General features: G+C 34.9%; 1 protein-coding gene across 1 annotated transcript in view; it reads right to left on the bottom strand.

Moving 5' to 3' along the window:
* LOC145663738 (uncharacterized) overlaps window positions 1-26,699 on the bottom strand; it is an 80,103-nt gene that overhangs the window by 30,228 nt on the left and 23,176 nt on the right. The window contains exons 2-4 of the mRNA XM_081729822.1: window positions 23,853-23,934; window positions 19,759-19,882; window positions 2,695-2,780 (exon numbers count right to left, since the gene is read on the bottom strand). Of these exons, the coding sequence (XP_081585948.1) occupies window positions 2,695-2,780; window positions 19,759-19,882; window positions 23,853-23,934 (292 nt within the window). The remainder of the gene's footprint in view (window positions 1-2,694; window positions 2,781-19,758; window positions 19,883-23,852; window positions 23,935-26,699) is intronic.

Raw genomic sequence — 26,699 nt, 5'->3', positions numbered from 1 at the left:
GAACTTATGGAAAGCGAATCCTCATATTCTGCATTTTTTTGAATATAAAATCATGAAATTAGAATATAACAAGAAATTGTCTCCTTTCTCCCTTTCAAAACAGAATTTTAAAACGTGCTAAAACACGTGTTAAGCTATTATTAATAAGCAGTTTAAATGCGAAATTTCATCTACTTAATTTTAAGGATTCATGAAATATTATATTTTTAACAAAATATATAAAACCCCTTTTAGTAAAAAGAATTCTTTCTTATCTTTGGGTTTCGTTACAAAAGAAATTTTCTCCTGGTGGGGACACTAGATCAAAAAAGTGTAAAAGCAGACCAGCCATTCTGAGTGAGGTCAGGCACATAGCCAAGGGGTGGGTCCGGGGGGTCCGGACCCCCCCTTCGAGACCAGAAATAAAAAAATAAGGAAGGATAAATCAAAAAGAAAGTAGAAATAGGAAGAGTCAGCGTTAAAAATAAAAAGCTAAAAATAAAAATAATTTTTCATCATCGCTTCTCTGTAGTATTAAACATGTTATTTCAGAAACCGTTTTCAACTGCTCCTTTAACTTGTCATTTAGCACAGACAGTATTTGACAGATATTAAAAACAAAAAGTTATGTAGATGAAAGTCTCCCCCCCCCCCCCATTACGAAATCCTGACTAAACGAACCAGTATATGTTACCAGTAAAATAGTTTAGAATAATCGAACTCTGGTGTGGATAACCCCAGTATATCATGTCTCGGACCCCCCCCCCCTATTACGAAATCCTGGCTACGTGCCTGGTGAGGTTTTCCTGGGATTTCCTCATTCACACTAGGCAAATGCCGGCCGGAATGTTGCATAACGTACAGGTCCCAGGCCGCTTCCTTCCTTCCCCAATCCTTTCTTCCTTCCCTTTCACTGGATAGTGTGATTACCGAGGAAAGTCATCTCTCATACGTGACGGGCTAACATAGCTATAGATGCCGAAAGACCAGAATTCTAATTCCTAATTCTAATCTTAAAAAGAAGTTTTCTGTCCAAATGTCAGATTTCTAGCTTTGGCTGTTCCCTAGAGCCTTGATTGCTATGTTTCAAAATAGGAGATAAATAAATATTAAAAGAAACTAATTTGGCGGGAAAGTACAGGCAATTGGCATTTTCAAAGGTCGGTATGTAACTTTCATTATTTGACTTCAAATAAATTCTTCAATTCGTGATATTGTGTCGCGTTTGTTTTAAATATTAGGTAGAAATTCAACAAAGTGTTTTGGTTTTTCATTCCGAGAATGTTTTGTAGAACTTGTTTTTTAAATTTCTTCCATTCCTATTATAGCCTTTCTGATAACTTCATTTTATTTCATAAGAATCTGTATAATACTGCTAGAATTGGCTTCTACGTACTTACTCGAATATAAACACCCATCGAATAAAAATGCCCCCTAAAAGTTTGTATCGGTTTTGAGAAACAATTTATTATGGGGACACAAGCATACCCTATAAGATCACTATAAAAACAAATTCAGGCAACTACCAAACTACTGGTTTATCATAGGCTGTAAAACCAGTGACTTGTTAGAAGTATCTTCCCAAAAATAGTTACTGATAGTACAACTATTCATTCTAAAAACTATGCTTTAACTGAACTCCCATACAGTGTAACGAACTGAAAAATTAAAACAATCGACAACAGAACTTTACAATGTCAAAATTCTCAAATTATTCTATTTGTTCTCCTTACTTATTTTGAGAGAAAAATCAAGCAATGGTAGTACTTTGCCATTTAACTATGGGCTTACGTCCTACCACTAATATCTGCCTTTTCTCTTCCCCCTCTCTCTCGTCAATACTATTGTTTGACGTGTACTTTGTCCAAAAATGTATTTTGCGATTATAGGCGCCCCTCAAGAATTTTAGCCTTACATTTCGTTAAAAAAAAAAAAAAAAATCGCATTTATTCGAGTAAATATGATTTTTTCCCTCAAACTGTTTGACTTTGGCCTGGAGGGAGGGAGGGAGACAATGCTACTCATGGTACTCCGTACTGTAATAATTTTAGAAAGTATAGATACACTGTACTGCCTATTTGTTTCCAATTGTTTCAATTAAAAAAAAAAAGTTCTACATGTAATTCACTATATCATTATGGGTATAGGGATTTCTGTTTAAGCTACACCTCTTCGACAAACAATTTATTTCTTTTGTGAATTTTCTTTCAAATAGGAGCCGCGATGGTTCAGTGGTAGAGTGTCCACATTTGGTGTGTGTGATCCTTGTTTCGATCTCTGCTTGCGCCAAATGGGCTTTCTGGTTGACAAACACCGAGGGGGTGCGTTTTCTCGTAGTTCTTTCGTTTCCTCTCACTTCTTTCATTCTTCTATCATTTCATTCATTTCTCATCATCACCTCATTCTTGCTCATCATCATCCAACGGTTAACCGACATGGTATAACTGTTGCATGTAAAACTGAAAGATTTAATTTCAAGATTTTTTTCTTTTCAAATAATTTATTGCTTAAAGTTTAACGGGGACGTCAACAGTGAAATCTACGTTGAAGAAGGTACTTGCTAAAGTGTGCTAGGAAATTGCTGGAAAAACTTTAACTTTAACAATATACTCAGACATTGTATCAGTTTATGATCCACTTACACTCAGTTCATGTGAGTCGAAATTGCAAATACACGACGCTTGAATACTTTTATGTTTAAATTACGATACTTACATAGATGGATCCCATCCACACCATAACAGAGGTCATCACAGAAATTAAGATCACGCCTGGTGGTAAATAAACTCGCAGAGCGACCTCTGGAAACAAACAAATATTTCCCTACTTTGTATATAAAATCATTACTATATTCCCTTTGGAATGGAAGTTCAAATAAACAGAAGAATTCATATTTGCGCTTACATGATTCAGGAAGAAAAATAAGTATAACATATAACGATTTAATAATAAATCAATAAAATATTTGGAAATGTTTTATACGTAAAATTACATAAACTTATTGGCTTTGCAATAAATATAAAAAATAATTCTCCTTTAGCTTGAAACTCTACTTCTGTATTTCAAACAATTAAAATTTCACAAGGTTTTAAAGAATCAATCAATTTTTACTTTCACTAATACCAAAATTCTTGCATAAAAACTGTTGTTTAAAAAAATAAATAAATTAGTTCAATCTCTAGAAGCACGAGAATTTTATAAGATTCTTTTTTTCGATATGGAATTAACAAAAAAGAAAGAAAAAAAGCTTTACCTTGTAATTGCGCCAATCTTCAAAGAAACCAATATATTTCAACCACCTATTTTCCTGCGATCGCCTTCAGGATTACAGACCAGTTTTTTACAGGTAAGTGCGAATTTATCTACATTTTCTTTAATTCAATCTTTATTTTTTAATTGCGTACCGACGATTTATACTTTAATTTTGTGAGAAAATATTTAAAATATAACTGGCATTTAAAATATGCCTATTGTGTTCACTTGCTAGGTACTATATTTCAACGAATACACACAGTTATTCATACAATTATTAAACTTATTGAACGTGTGATATTAAACACAGATCTAACTTAATAACTGCGACCATTTTGTTGCATATCGTTTAAGATGTAATACTCTGTAACACTATTTGCTTTAGATTCAAAAAAATGTACTAATAAATCTGACTATTTTACCACTTCTGGAACGTTTAGACATGATCCAAAATTTTGTTAAAGAATTTTGGTTTATTAGATATGAGTCGAAAGAAGATGTAAATAGATACGCTCCTACCTGTAAGAGAAAGACGTAACGACCACAGAAAAATAGGTGGTTGAAATATATTGGTGTCTTCAAAGATTGATGTAATTACAAGGCAACGAAATTTTTTAGTTGCTAATGGATACTATAGAATACATATTTATAGCAAAATAATTGACTTTAAGTAATTTTGCAAGAGAGTATTTAGACATAAGAGTTTTTAAACTTTAAATTCCAAAATTAACAGAGAATAATAACAACAAAATCTTTTTAGCAAGCTAAGTGTGCATTTTTTTTTCACATAAATAGGACTCATTTTCTGCCATAATGTTGGAAGAACATATTTATTCAAACATATGTAAATGGTTTCTTATTGTTATTAGTGGCATACTTCAGTAAATAGTTTCTTATCGTTATTTGTAGCACACTTTTATAAATACTTTCTTGTTTTTTTTAGTGGCATATTTCAGTAAGTAGTTTCGTATCGTTATTAGTGTCATATTTCTGTAAATTTTTTTATTGTTATTAGTGGCATATTTCAGTAAATAGTTTCTTATTGTTATTAGTGGCATACTTCAGTAAATAGTTTCTTATCATTATTTGATACACACTTCTATAAATACTTACTTATTGTTAGTTATGGCATATTTCAGTAAGTAGTTTCTTATCGTTATTAGCGGCATACTTCTATAAATACTTTCTTATCGTTATTAGTAGCATACTTCAGTAAATAGTTTCTCATTATTATTAGTGGCATCCTGCCGTAAATATAATTTCTTATTGTTATTAGTGGCATACTTCTATAAATAGTTTTTCATCGTTATTTGTGGCATGCTTATGTAATTAGTTTCTTGTCGTTATTATCAGCATACTTCAGTAAATAGTTTCTCATTATTATCAGCATACTTCAGTAAATAGAGATCGTTATTATCAGCATACTGGATCTATTTACTGGAGTAAGAAGTTATTATCAGCATACTTCAGTAAATAGAGATCGTTATTATCAGCATACTTCAGTAAATAGTTTCTCATTATTATTAGAGGCATCCTGCCGTAAATATAATTTCTTATTGTTATTAGTGGCATACTTCTATAAATAGTTTTTCATCGTTATTAGTGGCATGCTTATGTAATTGGTTTCTTGTCGTTATTAGTCATACTTCTGTAAATAGTTCCCATCGTTATCAGGGGCATTCTTCCGTAAATAATCTCTTATTATTATTACAGGCATACTTCTGTAAATAGTTTCTCATTGTTATTAGTTGCATACTTCAGTAAATAGCTTTTCTACACCATGCAAGTTGTTAAAATTCAGTTTTCAAGAATATATATCCATGAGAAAAGATGCATAAGGATCTACAAGCTACACAAATTTATTGGGTTTTCGGCAGATGATGAGTTCTAATGTCTCAAGAACGTCCTCCACGTGGATGAATAGTTAAGAAAAGAAGTAGCAGCAAGAGAGAAGTTACCTAGGAAGGCACAAGAGAGGCTCGAAATCATGTAACTAGGGATGCACGCGAGACGAGACGAGACGAGAAATGGAAAAGTCTCGTCTCGTCTCGCAGCCTCAAATGTTGGTCTCGTCTCGTGTCTCGTCTCGTCTCGCAAATGTGAAGTCTCGTCTCGCGTCTCGCATAAAATCTTGAGTCTCGTCTCGCGTCTCGCATAAAATCTTGAGTCTCGTCTCGCGTCTCGCGCGAGACTTTCTCTCATGGTCTCGCAGTCTCGCATATATTCTGGTCAAAATTTTGCAATGTGTTATTCTATGGCTGTTAATGAATGATGATGTGATATTCTGTCCGAAGGCAGGTATTTGACCTAAAAATCCCTTGGCAAGCTGAATCCTTGGTGGTTTGCCATTGCTTTCCATGGGATGAATGTTCATAACATCCTAAGGAGACGGAACCTAGAGTTCAACATGGTATCCGAACTTGTGTCCCCTCCGCTCTAAATTAAAAGAAAAGTTGTGCTGGAATTTGATTCCTGGACCATTAATTTTCGTCAAATTAACCCTTTCCGGTACCCGGCTTTTTGGGTTATTTTTTAGACTTTCAGTCAAGCAGCTACTGCATCGTCACTATTTATCCTAGGATCATGGTTCATATCTCACTCTCTTCAGAATGAAGCTGGCTGTCAATTGGTACCACTTGCATGCTCATACCATATACCACGAGCGGGAAAAATGATGTCAAAGGGAAAATTACAGAGGGATTTTTTTCTCGCACTTTGGGCCCCTTTGGAGCGGCCCTGTATGAACGTAACCATCTAAAAAGAAACTGATAAACAGTACTTGGTATACTAAATTTCTGTGCCAAATTTCAAGTTTCTATTTTGAATAGTAAGGGCGGAAGAAATTTTATCAAGAATTCCCACCATGCACCAAATTATCGTAAAACACCATGATCTCAGGTAAAAAATTTCCTGAGACATCCCTAGGGTCATGTTTCACCCATCATTCTCTTCAGCTTAGAACTTCCTTTCAGGCGGTATGACTCACGTGTCTCCATCATGTATCTAAGGCGGGAAAATCCCGAAAAAAAGAGATTTTTTGGGTCTAAATATCCATTTTTTCAACTTTTAGCCCCTCTGGACCCCCTGTTTTAACGCAGAGATCTGAAAAATCTGATAAATACTACTAGGTGGGGCTGAATGTTTATGCAGAATTCCAATTTTCCAGGTGCAAAAGTAAGCCCGCCAAAAAATATATATACCGACAATGTCCTATATTCCCGTATACAGAGGAACATTTTTAAACATTCCCTGAGACATCCCTAATTACCCTAGGATCATTCAGAATAGAACTGCCTTTCAGGCGGTACCATTCACTTGTCTCCATCATGTATCTAAGGCGAGAAAATCTCGTGAAAGGGATTTTTTGGTAAAAATTTCCCTTTTTCTACGTTTAGCCCCTTTGTACCCCCATGTTTTAACACAGAAGTACGAAAAAAATCTCGTAAATATTCCTCGGTGGACTGAATGTTTGTGCACAATTTCAATCTTCTAGGTGCAAAAATAAGCCCGCAAAAAATAATACCGAAAATGTCCAAAATTCCCCTATACAGAAGTATATTTTCATAAAAATTCCCTGACATTTCCCTAATTACCCTAGGGTCATGTGTCGCACATCATTCCCTTCAGAATAGAACTGCCTTTCAGGCGGTACCAATCACTTGTCTCCACCATGTATTTAAGGCGGGAAAATCGCGAGGAAAGGGATTTTTTGGTAAAATATCCCTTTTTTCAACTTTTTGCCCCTCTGAATCCCCCCTGTTTTAACGCAGAAATCTAAAAAAATCTGGTAAATACTACTCGGTGGAGTGAATGTTTGTGCAAAATTTCAATCTTCTACGTGTAAAAATAAGCCCGCCAAAAAATGATGAACATAGACCGGCCCCGCAATATTAAAAGAATATATATATATATATATATATATATATATATATATATATATATATATATATATATATATATTAGAATTATGACGTCATCACCTCCTATGTCTCGACGCAGGAAGGTGTGAAACCATACGTAAGGTCTTCTACAATGCCTCTGGACTTGAAAAACAAAAAACAAAAAACAAAAAACAAAAAAAAAAAAACGGACGAAAAAGCTCAAATAGGAGAGTTATAACGCAATGTACCAAGAAACACCCCGTATGGCACAGACTGTACCATGGGATCCCCAAAGGGTTAATAGCATAATTTACAGCAAAACCAGCATAAATTGTTGCTGGATCCAACATTGTTTTCCAGCTTAAAGGTCTCCATCAATATTTGGCTCTTCTAAAATATCGTCGCCACTATCAACATTTACACGTTTTGGTCGTTTCCTTGAAGGGTGATTTTCCATTATAAAGATGTTTTTATACCACCAAAAGCGCTTGTAGACAACAAAAGAACTCCTCATAACACAATACGACCCAATTCTTTTGGTTCGTTCGCGCTTGTAGCAATGTTGCATTATCGCATTTTATCAACTTTCGCTTTCAACTTATATAGTGTTGCCAGATCTAGAAAATAAATTTACTGACATATATAGGGCCATTCCTACCATCTCGCATCAAACCTATAGGGCCATCCTACCAAACCAGTGTTTGAATTAAAATTTCCGAACTAGAGGGGGATGTTTTTGATAAATATATAGAAAGAAAATACTTATTCCATGTAAAAATATCATGTTATTTCTGCGAGCCGGACCCCGGATAAACTTTGACGAGAGGGGATTTCCCCGCCATCCCCCAACATAAATCGCTAGTAGTAATGTGAAAAAGACAGAAACAACAGAAATATCACATTTTGCAGCAATAAGGAGTCTTATTCGCTTTTCAGACCAAAAACAGAAATTCATGTATTCGTGCGCGCCCGCGTGTATGTGTTTGTGTCGCAAAATAAAGTCCTAAATCGATGTTGTAATAAATTTCCAATTTACAAAGCTTTTCTTTTTTAATGATGTTTAGAAACTAAAGAAGGCTTTAATTCTGAAATTCAACCTTGAATAATATAAATCTCATAAAATGTCTATTGCCCCAATCACTTTTTTGTTCCTGGAGGCATTAACGCTCAACTTAGAAAATTCAATAAATGTAAAATCACTAAATATATAATTACATGTAATTCATAAATGTTGCGAGACTGAGAGAAGTCTCGCGAGACTTCTCGTGCGAGACCTAACTGAGTCTCGTCTCGCGTCTCGCATAAAATTTTCAGTCTCGTCTCGCAAATGCGAGACGAGACGCGAGACGAAACGAGCCTTCTCGCGTCTCGCGTGCATCCCTACATGTAACAAACAGACGTTATCTTTCTGAATACAAAGTTATTGCTTTTTTTTTAACCTAACAAAAGTGTGCGAGCTGCGTAAAATGAAATTTTCTTTTTTTTCTCTTTTCATCTTCCAGCGACAGACAATTAAATGCTTGATACTGAGTGTCTCTCTTTAGTGCCTCCGGTGTGTTTGAAGTGGAGACATCCTTCCATTTCACATTTCCCATAATTCTTCTGATGTGTTTCTATATAAAAACTTTACTCGCTTTTCAAATTTCTCAACGATTTTGACCTCCAATACTCCTCTCTATTATGATTGTTATTGTATAGATTATCCACTTTTTTAAATCTAAAATTTTAAATTACGGCTGGATTGAATGTGTAGAGTGACTTTTCTCATTGATACCTTAAAATTTCAAAGACATACTTTACGTCATGTCTGCCCCTGGTGTTTGTATTCTAAACTACAATGCAAGTATGTATAATAATCTTTATTATTATTTTTCAGGCGCTCATGATGGGGTTTTCTTGATTGATTTGAAATACATATAATTGCTCGTTTGAATTGCACTGATAGATCTAGCTTTTATTAAGTCTATTAAATGTATTTATTCATCATTTCCATATTCATGACCATATACTTTAGGTAATCTTCGACACATCAGTGATTCTATGCACCTGTTTTAGGCACTTATGCAGTAATCGTAATGACATTTAAGGTATTACAGTTTGCGCACGGGAAAAGAAAATGATTAGTTTTGACAAAAGAGTGGCAATAAGAAGCGGAAGCGATTGTTGAAATATTTCTCAAAAGGTATTATATCTAAGAGAGGTCTATGAACGTACAAGCATACTGGTAATAATGAATTTCCAATTCCACTACTTAACATAACCACATGGCACAAAGATGATCAGATAGGACCTTTCGCTAAATGTATCAATAAGTAAGAAAAGATAGCTGTGACGTGATTAGTTGGACGCCATGTTATAATCGATTAAATTATATGATGAAAAACGTAAAAAAGAGATATAGAAATCAATTTACAAAGACAGATACCAAGGAATGCCTTAAGAATTGATTCTAAAATAGCTGCTATTTCTCTTATATTATACGAATGATCTACTAATGAACACAGGGGAAACATACTGTACTCTGTAAAGATGGTTCTAGTATCTGGTCACAGAGAAAAGTATCGAGAAGCTGAAACATGATATGATCGAAGTTAAAATAGTTAGTTCCATGGTTTAAAACAAAAGGTCAGATACTGGAGTCGGTGGCATGGTTCTGTAATCCAGCTCTTTTCCATATGAGATAGCATGTTTGGAAATGCTATGAGAGTTGACCTTTTATGATGGTATGTGCATCTACCAACCATACTGATTCACGTCCCGGTTTTGATTTGGAGACCAGTTAATAGCAAGTTCAGTTCTTCATAACCTCGGTGTTGCATAACGATTTAAAAGACCATTACCAAATGAATATAAATCATTATATATATTATTCAATGGCATACCCAGGGAGATGACCTAGATTAAGCACAAAGTAACGTCTCTTCCTTCTTCCTTCATTTTATTACTTCTATTATCATTCATTTATTTTTTCGTTGCCATCTCCTTTAGCATACAACAGGACATACAATAGGAACGTTGAACCAGGCCTGGACTGACCCAGGTGGCTAGGCAATGGCCGCCCAGACAGGGGCCAAATGAAAATTTTAATAAAGAGATGAGGTCTGGAAGAAGAGAAAAAATGTGGAAAATGTGCGCGATAACTAATATTCTTGTGAAACAGTCACGGCGGCAATCTGCATACATCAAGCTCTTTGCGATTCACGTCCCCTATAAGTAAGAATTGGCCGTGTCACCTTCAGAGTAGGGCTGTTCCGATAATCAAGTAATCGATAACAATTCGATAAAATTTCAAAACCGTTTCATCGATAAAGAATTTTAATTTTATCGAATTATCGAACTTTCGAGACTCCCGAAATGTTCGAGACACTCGAAATGATCGAGACTCTCGAAATGTTCGAGAATCCCGAAATGTTCGAGATTCCCGAAATGTTTGAGACTCGAAATGTTCGAGACTCCCGACATGTTCGGGACTCTCGAAGTGTTCGAGGCACTCGAAATGTAAGAAACATTAGACAACTTCGAGACACTCGAACTGTTCGAGAGTCTCGAATTGTTTGAAAGCAGCAAATACAGAAATATATCAATATGATCGCATTTGTCGAGTCGCTTGAAAATTTTGAAAAGTTCGGGACTATCGGAGTGTTCGGAAGAAACAATGTATTCGAAGTTATCATAGTTGTATATAATATGTATATATATATGCAGGGTGTTCATTTTAAAACTTCTCTCCTTAGCAATGAAGTGAAGGAAAATTTTTTTCCCCACAGATCTCTACAAGGCTTAAGTAGTCTGTCACATGAGAGAAAAAGGAAGAGAAAACATGCATCACTTAAATGGAATTGGAATCCAAGACACCACTAGTCTACTAATAGTCACTTTGCCGATTGCGCCAATAACGGGACAGGCAGAAAAATAATTTTACATATGATTTCGAGAGTTTAATTTAAAGTTCTGTATAGAGAGAGCTACTGATATAGGTAGAGGTAAGGAAATTCGATAAGTCTGAAGACTTATCAAACTGCCGTTTCGAAAACTTACTATCCGGCGCTTGGATGCCTTCGAGTATTTGAGATTCTCGTGAAACCAACCTTGAGAATTTTGGGTACAAAGCTCCCTATTACAGGCCGTCCTGTCTGTCTGTCTGTCTGTTTGTATGTGGCATCCGACGATAACTTTGGGTTGCCATATTTAGAAATTAGAAAAGCGGGGGATTCTAAACCGTAAGTACTGATGTGAACTTGTGTATTACAAATACTGACGATCCTTCTGACAATTTTTTTAGTGATTTCTTTGTTAAGTGACACTTCCAATGTACTTTTCTAACAAAACTAAAGTAAAGTAAATTTAGTTTTTGCCTTTAATGTTTTATTAAGTTTAACAAATGTGAGTCTCGAATTGTAAAGTAAGTATTACAGTAAGATATCTCTAATAAGGATATCTTTAAGACAAGTTGTTTTTCAAAAAAAAAAAAAAAAAAAAAAAAAAAGCAAGCGATATATATATAAGCGGTATATCATACGGTTTTCTCTCTAAGAAATACAAAATAATTTCTAAACTTTTATCGTAAGAAAACTAAAACATATTTAGAAGTCTTGGTCCATCTCTTATAAAATTTCTAATCATTTTCAAAGATTGCTACTTGAAATAATACTAACATACGAAATTACCACAGTTTCACAATATATGAAATACAGTATAAACATTTTAAAAGAAAAAAATACTAATAATGAATCTAATCTAAACAAAATGCTAAGGATACCGTAGTTCAATTTGCAATCATTTCTGAATATATAGACTAGTTGAACATATAGATTACGTAACAACATAGACTTGTTCAGTTGAACTGATCAGAATATCATCAAAGAAATACGCACCCATGAGATCATATATGGGTTGAACCAAAATGTGTATGATTATGCCAAATGTTTTTACATTTTTCATTCCCTTTAACTTTAAAAAAAAAATCGATTGCATAAAATCTTATCATAAAATTTTACGCATGATACCTACGTCTTTCATATTGTACAAAACCAGTAGTAATAATTTGGCAGTTTCTACGTTCATCTTGTTTCTGTCATCTGTCCATTCGCGATTGAGATAGACAAAGAAATGTAGCAGTTTACGTTTAATATAACAACACTTTATCAACAAAGTCGTCTTAGATTTTTCTCCAATCCAAAAAAGCGGTTGTTTTACGTGATTAAGAGATAATTAAGCGGGAGACGAACATAAGACCTGAAAATCTGGTGGTATCCGCTAAAATCAGGTAATATGGTAACCCTATGTCATGAATCGCCTCCCAAACGTTGACGGTGTTGTTTTGAAACACTCTGTATAAAATAATGCACCACGTTATTCTGAATTGATGCAAAACTCTTACGTTTTTAAAATCTACATTATTCGTCCAGGAAGTAATCTGCCTCCACCAAACGACGCTTCTGGATCCGTTAGTGTGTGGATTCATCATAATGTATATACAAACCAACTGTATAGAACATATGCTACACTGTATATTCACTGTCGAGGAAATAAATTTATTTCCGTTTTTCATCTTCATTAAATTTAGTGATGATTTCAAGGTTTCCCCCGGTAGGCTTACCATACGTCCTAGATTCAAGTCTGTGTCCGGAAAATTGTCTGAGATTAACTAATGCCCGAAATTTTAGGGAAAATGGAAGACTGGGAAATTTCGCTGTCTTTGGTCAAGTGCTTGGCTTGTAACTCTGTCTTGTGTTGATGTTTATGAAAAAATCAATAGCGATAAGGTGTTCTTCGCAAAAATACTTTACTCAGGGAAATAATTAAGACAATAATATAAAAATATATTTTAAGTATAGAAAATGAGCATGAGCATTTTTGGAACTTGAGATTAGACTTTTCTTAACTTCTCAATAAACACACACCATTTTTAAAAATATCCAGAAATTATGGTAATTCTACCCCGGGGGATTTTGAATACACGGAGAGTGAAAGTAGCAAAAATACTGGTAAGCCACGGTTAACATGATCAGAGATATGTTTGTGGGGAGAATATTCCTCCTGAACAACCCCCTGAAATCGCCACTGATTTGACCAACATTTATTTTACTGAAAGGCTAAAGGGGGAGTTTGCGCCCAAATCATCATCATATATGATTGCGGCAATGTGTGAACTAGTGGCCATTAACGGAAAGCAAACCGACAGAAATAACACATTTGGCTTAAAAATAAAATTTTGCTACAACATTTTAGCAACACCGTACGCGATTAATATGGTTGAGGTGTTGGGCGTATACTATATCGTATGAAGAGCAAATTACCCTATTTGTACGTTTAAGATGTATGTCTGACAGCACTGATACAATATCTGTCAGCAAATAACAAACAAGAGATAAAATTCAGGAAGATATTTAATTTCCTGTGTGTGTGTGTGTGTGTGTGTGTGTGTGTGTTGGACGAAAACGCAATCCCTTTCTGTACGCTTTCCTCCTCACAAATACAACTTTGCAATAACTTATCAGGTGAAAAAAAAAGTTGTTTGACTAGTTTGGCTGCAAGAAGGAATCAATGGAGAGGTGAAGAAACCGAACTGCCCATCACTACTTTGGATAATACCCGAAACTTCGATAATACTCAAAATTTCGATACTACCCGAAACTTCGATAATACTCGAACTTTCGATACTACCCGAAACTTTGATAATACTCGAAATGTCGATAATATCAGAAACTTCGATAATACTCGAAATGTCGATAATACCCGAACTTTCGATAATACCCATACCTCGATAATACTCGAAATTTCGATAATACCCGAAACTCTCGACATTTCGATAATACTCGAAATTTCGATAATTTCAAATACTCGAACGGTTTCGAGTAACCGATGACAATTCGATAAATTTTCTCTCTCGAAGTTCGATAGGTCCTCAGCCTTATCGAACACCCCTACTTCAGAGTCATGTCGGTGCAAGCAAAAACAATAGTGAAATCCAACACGCTTCCTTGTAAATTATTCATTGCAACTTTGGAAAATTCAACATTGCTAATAAAACTCTGTTTTGCTAATAATAACAATAACTGGAGTTTTATTAGCAAAACGTTTCCTATAGCGGAATATAAAAGGAAGCCAAAAGTATAGTGGCTTGACAATACAATTCTCGAGATTTTAGTTTCTTGGCCCAGGAAAAACAATTTAAAACCTAACAGAAAGAGACCTGAGATCACTTTCATGATTTTTGATATCACGGCGATTTAAGTTTTTCATTTCGATTATGAAAAGGCAATAGATGATATTGTGGCTAGTTCCATCGAACTGTCTAGAATGCTGAAGTTATGATTATGTGTGTGTTATTCTCATAAATATTGTTACATAATATATACACACTGATTTTATATTTTGATTTTTATGGTATAATGTACAATGTGGCGGCTAAAGAATAGTCTGTTTTATCTGAGGTAACAATGTGCTTTTATTGTGGGAAAACAGTAGGCAGTTGGGGTAATGGTGGTTTGGAGGATTGAAAATTCGGGGCCAACACAATATGTCAGTTGTTGGGACCAACTAGTACCCTGTCCGACCTTGCGTTAAACTTAGATTTGATTTACTGTTGTTTCCATGTTTCAACAGAATACTGAAAGAAAATGTTTACACACACACACATACACACACACACAAAAAAAAAAGAGTTTTTGACATAATTGTCTGTTTTTGCTCATTAGTTTTATTGGATATTAATCAACATATTTTATCGTGTTTATTATCGACCGCAAGCAATAATTAAACTGAATATTAACTTGTTTTATGCCAGCAAAGTTGCTTATCCAATAGTGAAAGAAGCCCAATTTTCGAGCCTGTTGATTTTTGGTAGTTTTTAAAAATAAAATTACTCTCTTAATAAAATTACATGAAAGGCACATTTAATTAAGTTTAAAAATCTTAATAGTAGTTACGCCGCTTAATGTTTGGTATATATACACAGAGTATTTCAAAACGACACCGACAACATTTGGAAGGGGATTCTTGCCACCAAGATAAGACAAAAAGTATAGACCAACCTGGGTGCACAAATACTTCTTTTCGGAGTTAGAGGCTGTCGAAAAATATGAAAAAATGAAATTTAAAAGTCCATAGCTCCAAAACTATGGGGCCTACCGTAGTCGAGTCAAGACTTCACTTAGGAACTAATATGTGCGCTGTCCAAAAATACATGTTTCAGAATCCTAAAGTACTCACGCAACAATTTTTATAGAGGGAGTTTCGTACGCGCATATAATCTGAAGTACTCACCAACTAAAGCGTTTTTCACAGTCCTTTGCACCTTTCAAAAACAAACCGCGTAACTTGATGTTGTATCACTGCGCGCACAACTATTTGCTGATTGGTGAAGAGGAAATTGTTTCGTCTGTTTCCCGCAATATTTCTGCTGCAGCACGTGCATTTATTTCTGCTACTGCGATGTGCATTACTCGTCTCACTCTCACAGCATTGCTGTGATATAGGGCAAAATTCCCAATACTATATAATTCCCCCTCCTTTAAGAGCAACTGAACATTGTTATTTTCCTCCCAACTGTAATTATAGATGAAATTACAATGAGTTATGTCAAATTATCAACTGAACGATAAAGAGATGGCGCTGGTATGTAACAGCAAGCATATTTATCATTATGGGAGATTATTTCCTTTTCATCTAGTACCTACATCATTACGCATATCCATGAAAAACAGATTGTACTTTTCCCCCTTAAGCTCAATTTATTGATGTGCTTTCTTACATTGTATAGCATGTGAATGTACACATACTAACTTCAGTACTACAAAGTAAGTAAATAAATATTCTATGAGAACATTACAATTAGCTATTATAAATCTTAATTTACTTCAAGTGAATTGAACAACGTTGATATCTTTTGATAAAGTATTTGCTTTTCTTCTGCACGTACGGGTATGCCTTGTTTATGTTTAGCGGAATAACAAGGAGCAGCAGGTAACCTGCTGGCTTCCTTGGGCGACATCTTTAAATTGTGTTGCGCATTTCGTGTGTTTTGTCATTTGTTGTAACAGTTTTCTCTTACAAATTCGATTTTGGTTCAAGATTTCGATCCCATATAGGTACATACTTTGAGTCGGATCCTAAATGTTCTTACGATGCCTTAACAATACATTAATTACCATAATACGTTGCATTTGTTGTGTACTATTTGCTCATGGAAGAACAAACTGTTATTAGTCTCAGTTTCAATGTTGCTAACTCATGGTTATTTTTCAGTTTTTCACAAAGAATGGTTGTCAAACAGTTGTGTCATTTCATGAAAATGGGCTAAGAAAATGAAAAAGAGAAATCAAGTGAACTCGCTGTTCTTATTGAAGATAATAAGTTCCTTACAGTATTTCAGATCTTTGTTTGACCTTTCATTAGAGATGAGGGAATAGTCATTAAAGAAAAAGAAAGAGAGAGAGGGGGATAGAGAGAAGTTAAAGAGGATAAAACCTGTTTTAGTGATTCATTACGAAGTAATATGAGGCTAATTTTTTCAGTTATAATTTGTATATCGCCTTTTTAAAATGCGATCAGAATAAATGACCATTTTAAAGATGCAAAAACCGAATATTCGGTGCCAGAAATGAAATAATGTACAAAGGAATCTTCAACATTTAAGAATTTTTATAATATTGGATAGGAATGTGCATAGCTTTTCAGTCTTATTTTTTTCTGGCTGCAGTGAAATTAAGAGGAGGTACTATGCCCATGTTAAATAGTGTGTCTTTATTCCTATGTATTATCTAAAAAGTTTCTTGGAATTTGTTGAATAAGATGTCGATAGAGTCTTCATACTCTCATGACTGGTATTAGTTTATGGCGTAGCTTTTCTGTTAGATATCAAATGAAAGGATAAGTCACGAGGATTCAAAATATATTTTATAGGTAATTTATTACATATAGCAAAGGAAATAAAAAAATAAATTCTCTATTTAATAAATAAGTAAACTCAGTAGTTTTCAAGTTCTTGCAGAATGAACAATTGCTTGTTCCAAACACTCGCTTGCCTGTAATGGAAACGTACAAGGAGCTTGATTTTGAAATGAAATGAGATAAAATCTTTTGAGTTTTATGTCCCACGATTATGCAGGCTAGGCTAAAGGAAACGGTGATGATGAAAACATGAATGAAATGGTGGAATGAAGAAAGTGGGAAGAAACTGAAGGACCCTGAGGAAACCCACGCACACGGTGTTTGTCCATCACAAGGTTCACTGGCGCGAGCTGGGATCGAACCAGGAACCCCATGTGCCAGAGGTAAACGCTCTACCACTGAGCCACCGCGGCCCCACAACAGCTCAATTTTGAATAGATGTCGTGAGTACAACTGCACATGTTTCTAGATCTGATAATTAACTCCTTTGTGGCTATATGATCCGCATACTCGTCGTCGGGCTGGAGACCCGCGTTTGATTTCCGGAAGAAATGCATGTAGTTCGGATCACTCGTTCGGCTGTAGGTCCTAATCTCATAGAACCTTGTTGTTGAAGGGGATGATAAACTTTAATCCATCCACCCAACCATAGATCTGCTAGTAGGAACACTAAGTCATCATGTAATAGTGGATCTGAATCCTAAGATTTTAGGTAGATTCTAGGTAGAGGAAACGTTAGGAGTGGGGATAGTAAGTTTTAGTTGTAATTTACACTGGTAGAAGAAATTCAACATTCTTCACTTCTTCCTCCTGGTGCGTGTCTGTGTTTACATAGTAGTTCAAAGATTCAGGAGAGCAGTGCGTACGCCACTGCAAACGAGTGAAAATGGTTCCTGATTGTTCTATCACAAGCCCATGCCATTTTATTTTTAATCTAATTGTTTTTGCTCCTTCAGTTTGTTTATTCATTTCTTAGCACAAAATTGTACACAACATTTTTTGTTTAATTAGTTGGCAACATTTCTGCACTGCAGTCTGCATTGTTTACAAGGGGTGCAAAGCTTCGTGAAAATCAGATTAGCTATATAAAAATTGTTAAGGAAGTATCGCAGGATTCTGAAACTTGAATATTTGGGTAGGGGACACATACTAGTTCCTAAGTGAAGTCTTGACCCAACTACGATAGGTCCCATAGTTTTGGAGCTATGGACCTTTAAAGTTCATTTTTTCATGCTTTCGGCAGCCTGTAACTCCGAAAAGGAGCGTTTGTACACCAAGTTGGTCTATACTTTTTATTTTGCCTTGGTGTCAGGAAGCACCTCCCAAACGTTGTCGGTATTGTTTTGAAACACCTTGTATATATATCAGCGTTTCTATTTTTTAAAATTTATTTTTTTTAGATTTTGCTTTTTGCGTAGCAAATTGCTAAACAAATTTAAATTTCCATAAGCTTTGTATCGAACTTTTGACAACGTAGGATTTTTTATATATATTTATTCTTTTACGTGGACATAAATTATTTTTTATGTGTCAGAAACAAGAATACTAATAAAGTAGAAAAAATTAATAATTATTTTTTTAAAAAATATATTACCTTAAACATTCTACTAATTATCTAAGTAGTAGCTGGTCTTAAATATGTCCAAATGAAGTTATTTGTTTACTACTGAATCCGTAGTAACAACAAACGGAGAATCAGAGATACACAATCCATGAAATGAACCTTCATTTTTACAACAAAAACAAACAAACAAAAAAAAAATGTTATATAAATATTCATTTTCTAACACATATGAATGCTAGATGCTACTTGTCTCCGACTCGTTTTTCAATTTTTTCAAAATATTTTAAACCCAGCACTACTTTTCTTCCATCATTTCAACGCAAAGTAGGAGAGCTTAGCTAAACGACTTTATATTTCTGAACTAATGCTATGAAAAAACTTTGCAAACATAGAAAGACAGAAGAGAGAGTGTTATTAGTCCCTGTTTTTACTAGTTATCTGGTTTCTGAAAAATATTCCTTGTTTTGCATCTCGAATGCCCACTGAAGCGATTTCATTATAGATGTAATAAAATGTCGAAGTAGATTTGTTCTATTTATCATCAATTTTATGGTCAGTCTCAAGTTGTAATGTAATCAATAGCAGATGCTGTTCATTAGAATCTAACAGACACCTAAAGGAAAACGTCAGGTTTGCAAAAGAATTCATCGTTGACCTTGAACTGAATGTGAGATCGAAAGAGAACTGTTCTCTCATAAAGAAGAGACAATGGCACATTGTCTTTTATTGCAAAAGTAGCGTACTTTAATAATAAATTATGATGGATTGCATTTTGCGCTGATCTCAACTACGATCAGCGTTTGCAGTCCAATTTCTAAGATTTTGTCTATCAAACTGGGATAGATCAAACTGCGATTTCAAGAAAATTCGTGAAATCAAAGGGTTCCGGTGTTACTTTATATCAAAAAAAGAATTTCTGAGCTTAGGAACGACATACAATTAGCCAGTTGTTTCAATGTTTTAAAACCTATACAGCAAATTATTTTCATTAAGAATTCTAAAAGTAAACCTCAAATCTCTACTTCAAATGTATTATACTCTATTTCATTAATTTTTTCAGTTATGACGTAGAACTTTGACAGGAAAAAAAGTAAAAGCTATGAATAAATGAAAACAAATATCTATTCTACTTCAAGAGAACACGATATTTTCCGTCTTAATTTCAAAGATACATGACTTTATCCTTACCAATATTTTTGTCTGGATAAGAGGTAGGAGCGTCTTGTAGGTCTTGTACTTTAACAATAACACCCTGAGAATTTATTTTTACCTTCATCACCTTTATAGCTATGGCACTCATAGTACTGCACAACTAAAAATAAAAATGAGAAATGATAATTCTTAAAAAAAAAAAAAATACTCAGGAATTGTAAAAATGCGAATTCATCTTGTGCAATTTCATTGCATATACTTTTAGATTAATCATACTGACTATGTAAGTGACATGAAATGATCCTAAAGAATACATTAATGTTTTCTTTATAAACAAAACTACGTGCATTTTTACTACAGTGTACAAGCTTGGCAGACATTGGTATACAAGCGTTTCTCTCATATTCATTCTGTTTATCAATACAAAATTTGGTATACACATTTCTTATCCCATATAGCATTTTTCGAGATACATTTGGATTGTGTGCTTTTACCTGGGGCGACTTCAGAGGGGTCCAAAGTTGATGGGAGAGACTTCTGGAGGGAATTTTCCCGACATTCTCCCAATTTTCCCTGTTCAAGTACGTTATGGACCCCAACACATAGCACCTCTGGTAAGCTTGTTTCATGCTGAAAAGAATGAACTACAAACCATGACTTTGCAATGAACAGGGTTTATACAATAACTATTTCACTGCGAGTCTACAATTTTCTTTATACTAACAGGATTAATGGGCCCCAGGGTGATCTACTCTGTTGTCCATGGAATCTAATATTTTGTGCATGGACATATCTTTGTTATGTTTATCGAATGGACTAGGTTTGATCCGGATGTCCGGATGACACGTTCATGTCCGTTCCTTGTCAGTAATGAAGGTTCTGTCGCCTATGATTCTTAAAAAAGATCTGTATATCTCGTAAAGTCATATTACATACTAATGTTCCTTCAAAGGCACAATTTTTGAGATATGCCTTTTGACATGAGAGGTTATTTCAACGACGAATTTGCTAAAAACACAATCAAAAAATTATGTCCCTGCAGAAAGTAAAATGCATACCGCAGAACCGTATATTTGAGAGCCTAGCCGAACAGAAATAGAAATTATCATAACGAAATTAATAAAACGCAAATTTCCGGATATAAATGAAATTCCCACTGAGAAAATATTAGGTGGAGACGAAAAATTGTAGAACGAGATACACAAACTCATTTTCTTCATTTGAAACAAGGAAGAATTACCACAAGAGTGGAGAGAGTCAATCTATATTCCAATTCACAACAAAGGTGACAAAACCAACTATCGATCAGACATTTATCATTCGCCAAATATTTGAAAAAAAAAGAAAATACAACGCCCCGGTAGTTCAATTATTTATTGATTTCAAAAAGATATATGATTCGCTTAGAAACAAAATATTGTACACTCCGCATCAAAATAATTGCGACAGCTAACGCCGTGGAGTTAGGCCACCCAATATACACCTTCTTATCCCATAATCGTGTCAGGTAAAGATACCCCCTCTCTCTCCTCCTTTCTTCTCTCCTATATTAAAATTAGCTAACAAGATGAGCGCAATTCTTATTTCAAACTACACATGTATTAGTTTCGATAAAATGAAATAACAAAACCGAGACGAAACAAGATTCATAGGTTGATGAAGGGAGAAACTGGAACACACACAATGAAAAATTGAAACCAATGGATGTCTATTACACAGATATTCAGAAATGAGGCAGAGAGAGAGAAGAGGAGAGAAGAAGAAAAAGAAAAGGGAGAATAGATAAAACTGTGGAATTCAAACGTAGTAAGAAAAGCACCTAACATTATAAAGTTCCGTTTCCAGAAATCCAACAGTAATATAGAAATAACGCTTATTTTTACATATTTTTTCAGAACTATTCGAATATATAGAGGATGCTTTAAATATTCGTTATGTCCCTTTCATAATGGATAGCATACTCAATTTCAAGTTGGGCTGTAGATCTCCGAGACACATCTAGGATAATGTCAAAAGTTTAACATACATGCTTTGTTTCCGCGTGGTTCGATTGCAAATTCGGTAGTGTTCATTGGATGTAATGTTCCAAAATACATTCTAATAAACCCAGTAGATAGCGTTGGTCATATTCTCCATTTCAGACTACTAATGCAAACTGAACAAGAAAGAAAAAAAGAAAAAGAAAAACGAAAAGAAAAGAAAAGAGAAAGAAAGAAGGAGAAAATAGAAGAGTTTTATTTTACTGTTAAATTTCTATCAGAAATATCCTATATTAAAAGTCCAAAGTGTATCGTAATGAAAAGTTACAAATGTTGGAAAGGAAAAGTTTATGTTCCTCATAGATGTAGCATGTTTCAAATTTCAACGTGAAAAAACACATTGAATTATAGGATGGGAACAAATTTTGTGTAGAACTAGTATAAATAAAATTTTGTTTTCAAATAACCAAAGAGGTTACCATTTTCTAGTCTTTTCCGAAGCTTTATCTGTTTCGAACATCAGCATTGATTTCATCTCTTCCGGATATAACGTAATTTGCAAAGATAAAATGAACACGCTAAGAGCTCAAACGGATCATCGTGTCAGTCGGATGATATTGGTTATAGACCACCACTGGGTCGAGGATTCAAATCCGTAGTGACCCGGTAATTCGACTGAGAGTCGATAAGCCATTGGATAAAAAAAGAGATTTTACTTATTCCCTTGCGTTTAAATAGTATTTCTGTCAGAGATGACCAGAACTGGAGATGTTATCCCCAGAGCACGAAAAACACGATGCCGAAGTTAACAGTTAATTGGATTCTCCAGACCAGGTATATCGGGCTCTTGGTCCATTTTAACTTTGGAACATGAAGTGCGTGTGTGTGAGAGAGGGAGAGAGGGGGAGATGTGAAAGATGCAAAGACAGTATAGGGAAACGTCAAGAAAGAGAGAAAACGGGACGATTATAAATATGAAACATACTTATCATTACAGTGTATGAAATAGAACGCATACACTGTTTATTTGAATTATCGCCAGTGATGCTTTGTAAGTTCTCCATCAGAAGAAAAATCTCTGCAGTCATTATTTTATGCGAAAAAATCATATTACCTGATGGGGAGTCGAACCAAGATTTTCCATTTGGAAGTCTGGCACGTTACCACTACACCACCTATTGCTTTAGCCAAACTTTGTTTAACAAATGGTGTAGTGTTTCTTTCTGTGAACGATAACACGAAACGTGTATACTGCAGATCAATGATGTCTTTGGAATATCCTGGTAATTCCCTTTCCCAACCAGCATTCGTAAATCGTCTCTATCATGATACAGGTGTTTGCTTCCACATTTTTATGTATTGCTTGTCCAGTATGATAAGTCGATTCTTCACAATCACTTTGTAAAAAAATTGACTTTGGCGTGAACAGGATGTAAACCTACGTTCGATAGCTGTATTATTCATAAAGTCATTACGTTACCCCTACACTATCATGTCACCTGACATTACAAGCCAAATATTCAAAGAAATTATACATGTGCAAATTACTCAGAAACTATCGATTTGCGACCCCCGGTTCATATAGGTGAAAATGTCCCGAAGTTTGTAGAATATCCCTTTGCAAGGAATGCATCGAATTACCAGTCACCCCTGTATATGCATGAACCAATAGGTATATAATATTGGTTCATGCAATGAATGCATTTATTGAATTTTATATTTTAAGTTAATTCTGACATTTAGTCATATTTGAATGTATGTTTGTAATCGTTAAATGAATGACATTTCTTAGAAAGCATTTTGTCAAGTTCGGCTCCTGTAACTTTTTCGACCTATACCCATTTTTTAAATTGTGTAATGTTGAATCTTTTCTTTTAAATTTGCTTAATGTTTCATTTCGTAAATAAAAAATCCCACAATAAGCAGATCTTGCAAGTTAAGCGTCTCTACTGTGTGCACCTTCCAAGCGATAAAGCTTTCAGTAGGCCTATATTGCCCTAACAATGTCTCGGAAGGGTGCCCATCCAGGACGGTCTTCATAGCCATTATAGCAAGTCTTGTAGTTCTTTGAAATAGTGAACTTTAGCAGGCTATATGGTTGAGATCGTTTGATATCAAATATAAAATACATACGTACCGTCGTTAACTTACCAAACAGACAAGACATAAAAGAAATGTCATGTGACGTTTCAGCCTAGCAGGCGGAGGCACCGGTGGGGTTGGTTCAGTGACACTGGAAGAAACGTACAAAACATAGATAACACTTGACGAAATTAACATAATGAATATACCATTAGTCTTATTCAATACTAAAACAACTTTTTAAGCGTGATTTTGAACTAAAGAAACAAATAACACTAGTAAAAGGAAAACTTCCGTGGATGTTTTAGTGAAATCAATATTTTTTAAAGGAGACCTGATATGTTAATGTATCCCGAAGAAAGGGTGTCTCCCGAAGAAAGGGTGTACCCCTTGACCGGTTTAACCTTGTAAAAAAAATGTTAATGTAAAAGTTAAGGAAGATGACACATAATTTATAAATCTTTACTGTATGACAGAGTTGTTCTCATGACTCAAAGACGTTAAAATTTTAGGGGAAGAGAAAAATAGTTGAAATAGTTTAGACGATTTAGCAATTTTTATTTAAATATAAACCCTTAAAATTTATTTAAAAGAAACATGATTTTACCAAGGTCGTAATTCAAGGAGAGTTTATTGGAAGCCAAATTCATTGATCAAGTTTGAAAGTGATGATACTTTCTTGGCAGGTAACCTAAACATGTCAATTAGCTACTTTAAGGTTACGTCGTATGCCATTGAGGAGTTGCCTCTGCTGAATTATTCAGAGTTGCCGATTTGACGTTTATCTTGAAGCAAGAAGCGTGGTGCGCTATTGCCTAACGTCAAATAAGAAATCAGCTTTCAGTAGACAAATGTTGCGACATGTTGATGAGAATGTCTACTGACATGCTTCTCTTACTAAGAATATACAGAGTATGATAACAATACATAATTATATAAATCATACTAATAATAGAACAGAGTATATGTTACAATATGATTGTATGTCTGTTTGATTCTGATGATTTTTTTAGCACATCGCTGCAGGAGACTGATTATTAATAAAAGTGAGTGATTATGAAAGAATTGGTGGAATATGCGTATGGGAGGAAAGGGTGGAAGCCTTTGAAAACTCATAGATATGACATTGGGTACCACAAATTCAGATGGCTTGTGAGGGACCGCTCGTACCAGAGATGAGTGCTCTGCCACTGAAACGTTAGAATGAAATGGAAATGCAGGAAACCAGAAATGTTTGGTGCGGATTTAATTTTCAGGCAATAACGACTTGTGTATCAAAGTGGATCGCTACAAGCGAGCTAGTCGACTTGAAAGTAACAGTCAAGATCAAACAGTAGCTCATTTGCCATGTATAATAAAACTAATTTTTTATAAAGTAAGTACAATCTTTAATAACGCAACTGAATGTAGCCGAGTAGTTTATACGTATAATCCTTCTTCTTGTTCACCTCAACCATAGGTTGGTAGGCAACATGGAAATTTCTTATTTTTCTTTCCATGTTGTTTTCTAGGGACTGAGAAAGATGGTGGTGTCCCAAATCCTTCTACCTCGCAGTGAAACAGCCATAGAAGACATCCTGTCCCTGCCTATTTTTGTCCACATCTGAGCCTTGCCGATGTCAATCATAGCCTCAGTGTGATAATGGTAGAGCTGCTGCCCACCACCATAATATCTCTCTTCGTCTGGCTCCTACCCCTAAAGACCCGTCCAACATAGGAAGCCCTCTGATAGCAAAACTATCTCCGGCATAGCTCTTGGGATCATTAGAGCACGCAAGTCCCCCACCGCGGCAAGGTGGAGATGTTGAGGATACGTATGATTAGAGACATTTAATCCTTGAAATAACTTCTATACTTATTGGTACTTTATGGACCAGGCACAAACAGCAAAATATAGAAAATAATGACAGGACGCAAGCCCTCCTCATTAATAGCAGACTCGATACGTCTATCTGTTTGCTTCCGTTGTTGTCTTTTCCAGCTGTTTTAGCTGACAGCAATGGTATTTTCAATGCAGCAAAATTTCTGTGGGATTGGCAGTAATTTTTATTGTATCTTAGTCAAACTAGACATTTAACATTACCACCTACTGTTTTTAAGCAGATGTTATTGCATTGAATGATATTGGAAAAAGAAAAGAAAGGAAAAGTGATCTGGACGCCAAAGAAAGAAATAAAAATTTGTGGAGGAAACAGCTCTCAGACAATCCCGCTACCAAAAACTATACTTTGTGCCTGATAAGGAAGCGAATGACTATGTGACCATTAAAATCTTCGTTCTTTTGGAAGAGTTCGCGGCGAGTTGAGGAGCTCCCTCAAGATCCGCCATTGTTTGAACCTAAGTTAATGTCACAATGTTCACTTTGAGAAATAGACTTGCAATAATCCACTATAGTCCGCGTCACCTGAATTGGCGTATGACGTCATCCAATAAGCTGATTCCACACCTTCAGTGAGGAATTTAATCTTTTGTAGTTGATTTTGTTTATATTTATGATCATTTACGAATTATTAGATACCTCACTGAAGGTTTGGCAACAGCGCACTGCAAGTTTATTTATTTGATATTACGCCTTAAGAACTCTGGGTTCATGGCTTCGTCAAGATATGCATTATTATAGTACAAAAATTAATAGTATAAATAAACAATAATACTAAACTAAAAGTGTATTTACAAAAATAATTTGCCTTGTTCTATATGTTCTACATTCAAGTAAATCTTAATATCGATATTATACAGAAAAATCAGACGGAAGGTATTCCTCTAAACCAGTGCTATTCAAACTTTTTTTTCGCGTACCCCTAGACACAGTTCGCCATCCAATTACGTACCCCTGAAGCTATTTAAAAGAAATTAAATCGAAATGAACTTATTAAACTTAATACACATGTTCTGTTGATTAACAAGGGGGGCAAA

This window comes from Thermobia domestica, chromosome 11, assembly GCF_964235325.1.
Source record: "Thermobia domestica chromosome 11, izTheDome1.hap1.1, whole genome shotgun sequence".
NCBI classification, from domain to species: domain Eukaryota; kingdom Metazoa; phylum Arthropoda; class Insecta; order Zygentoma; family Lepismatidae; genus Thermobia; species Thermobia domestica.
This window is presented reverse-complemented; position numbering and strand designations above follow the sequence as displayed.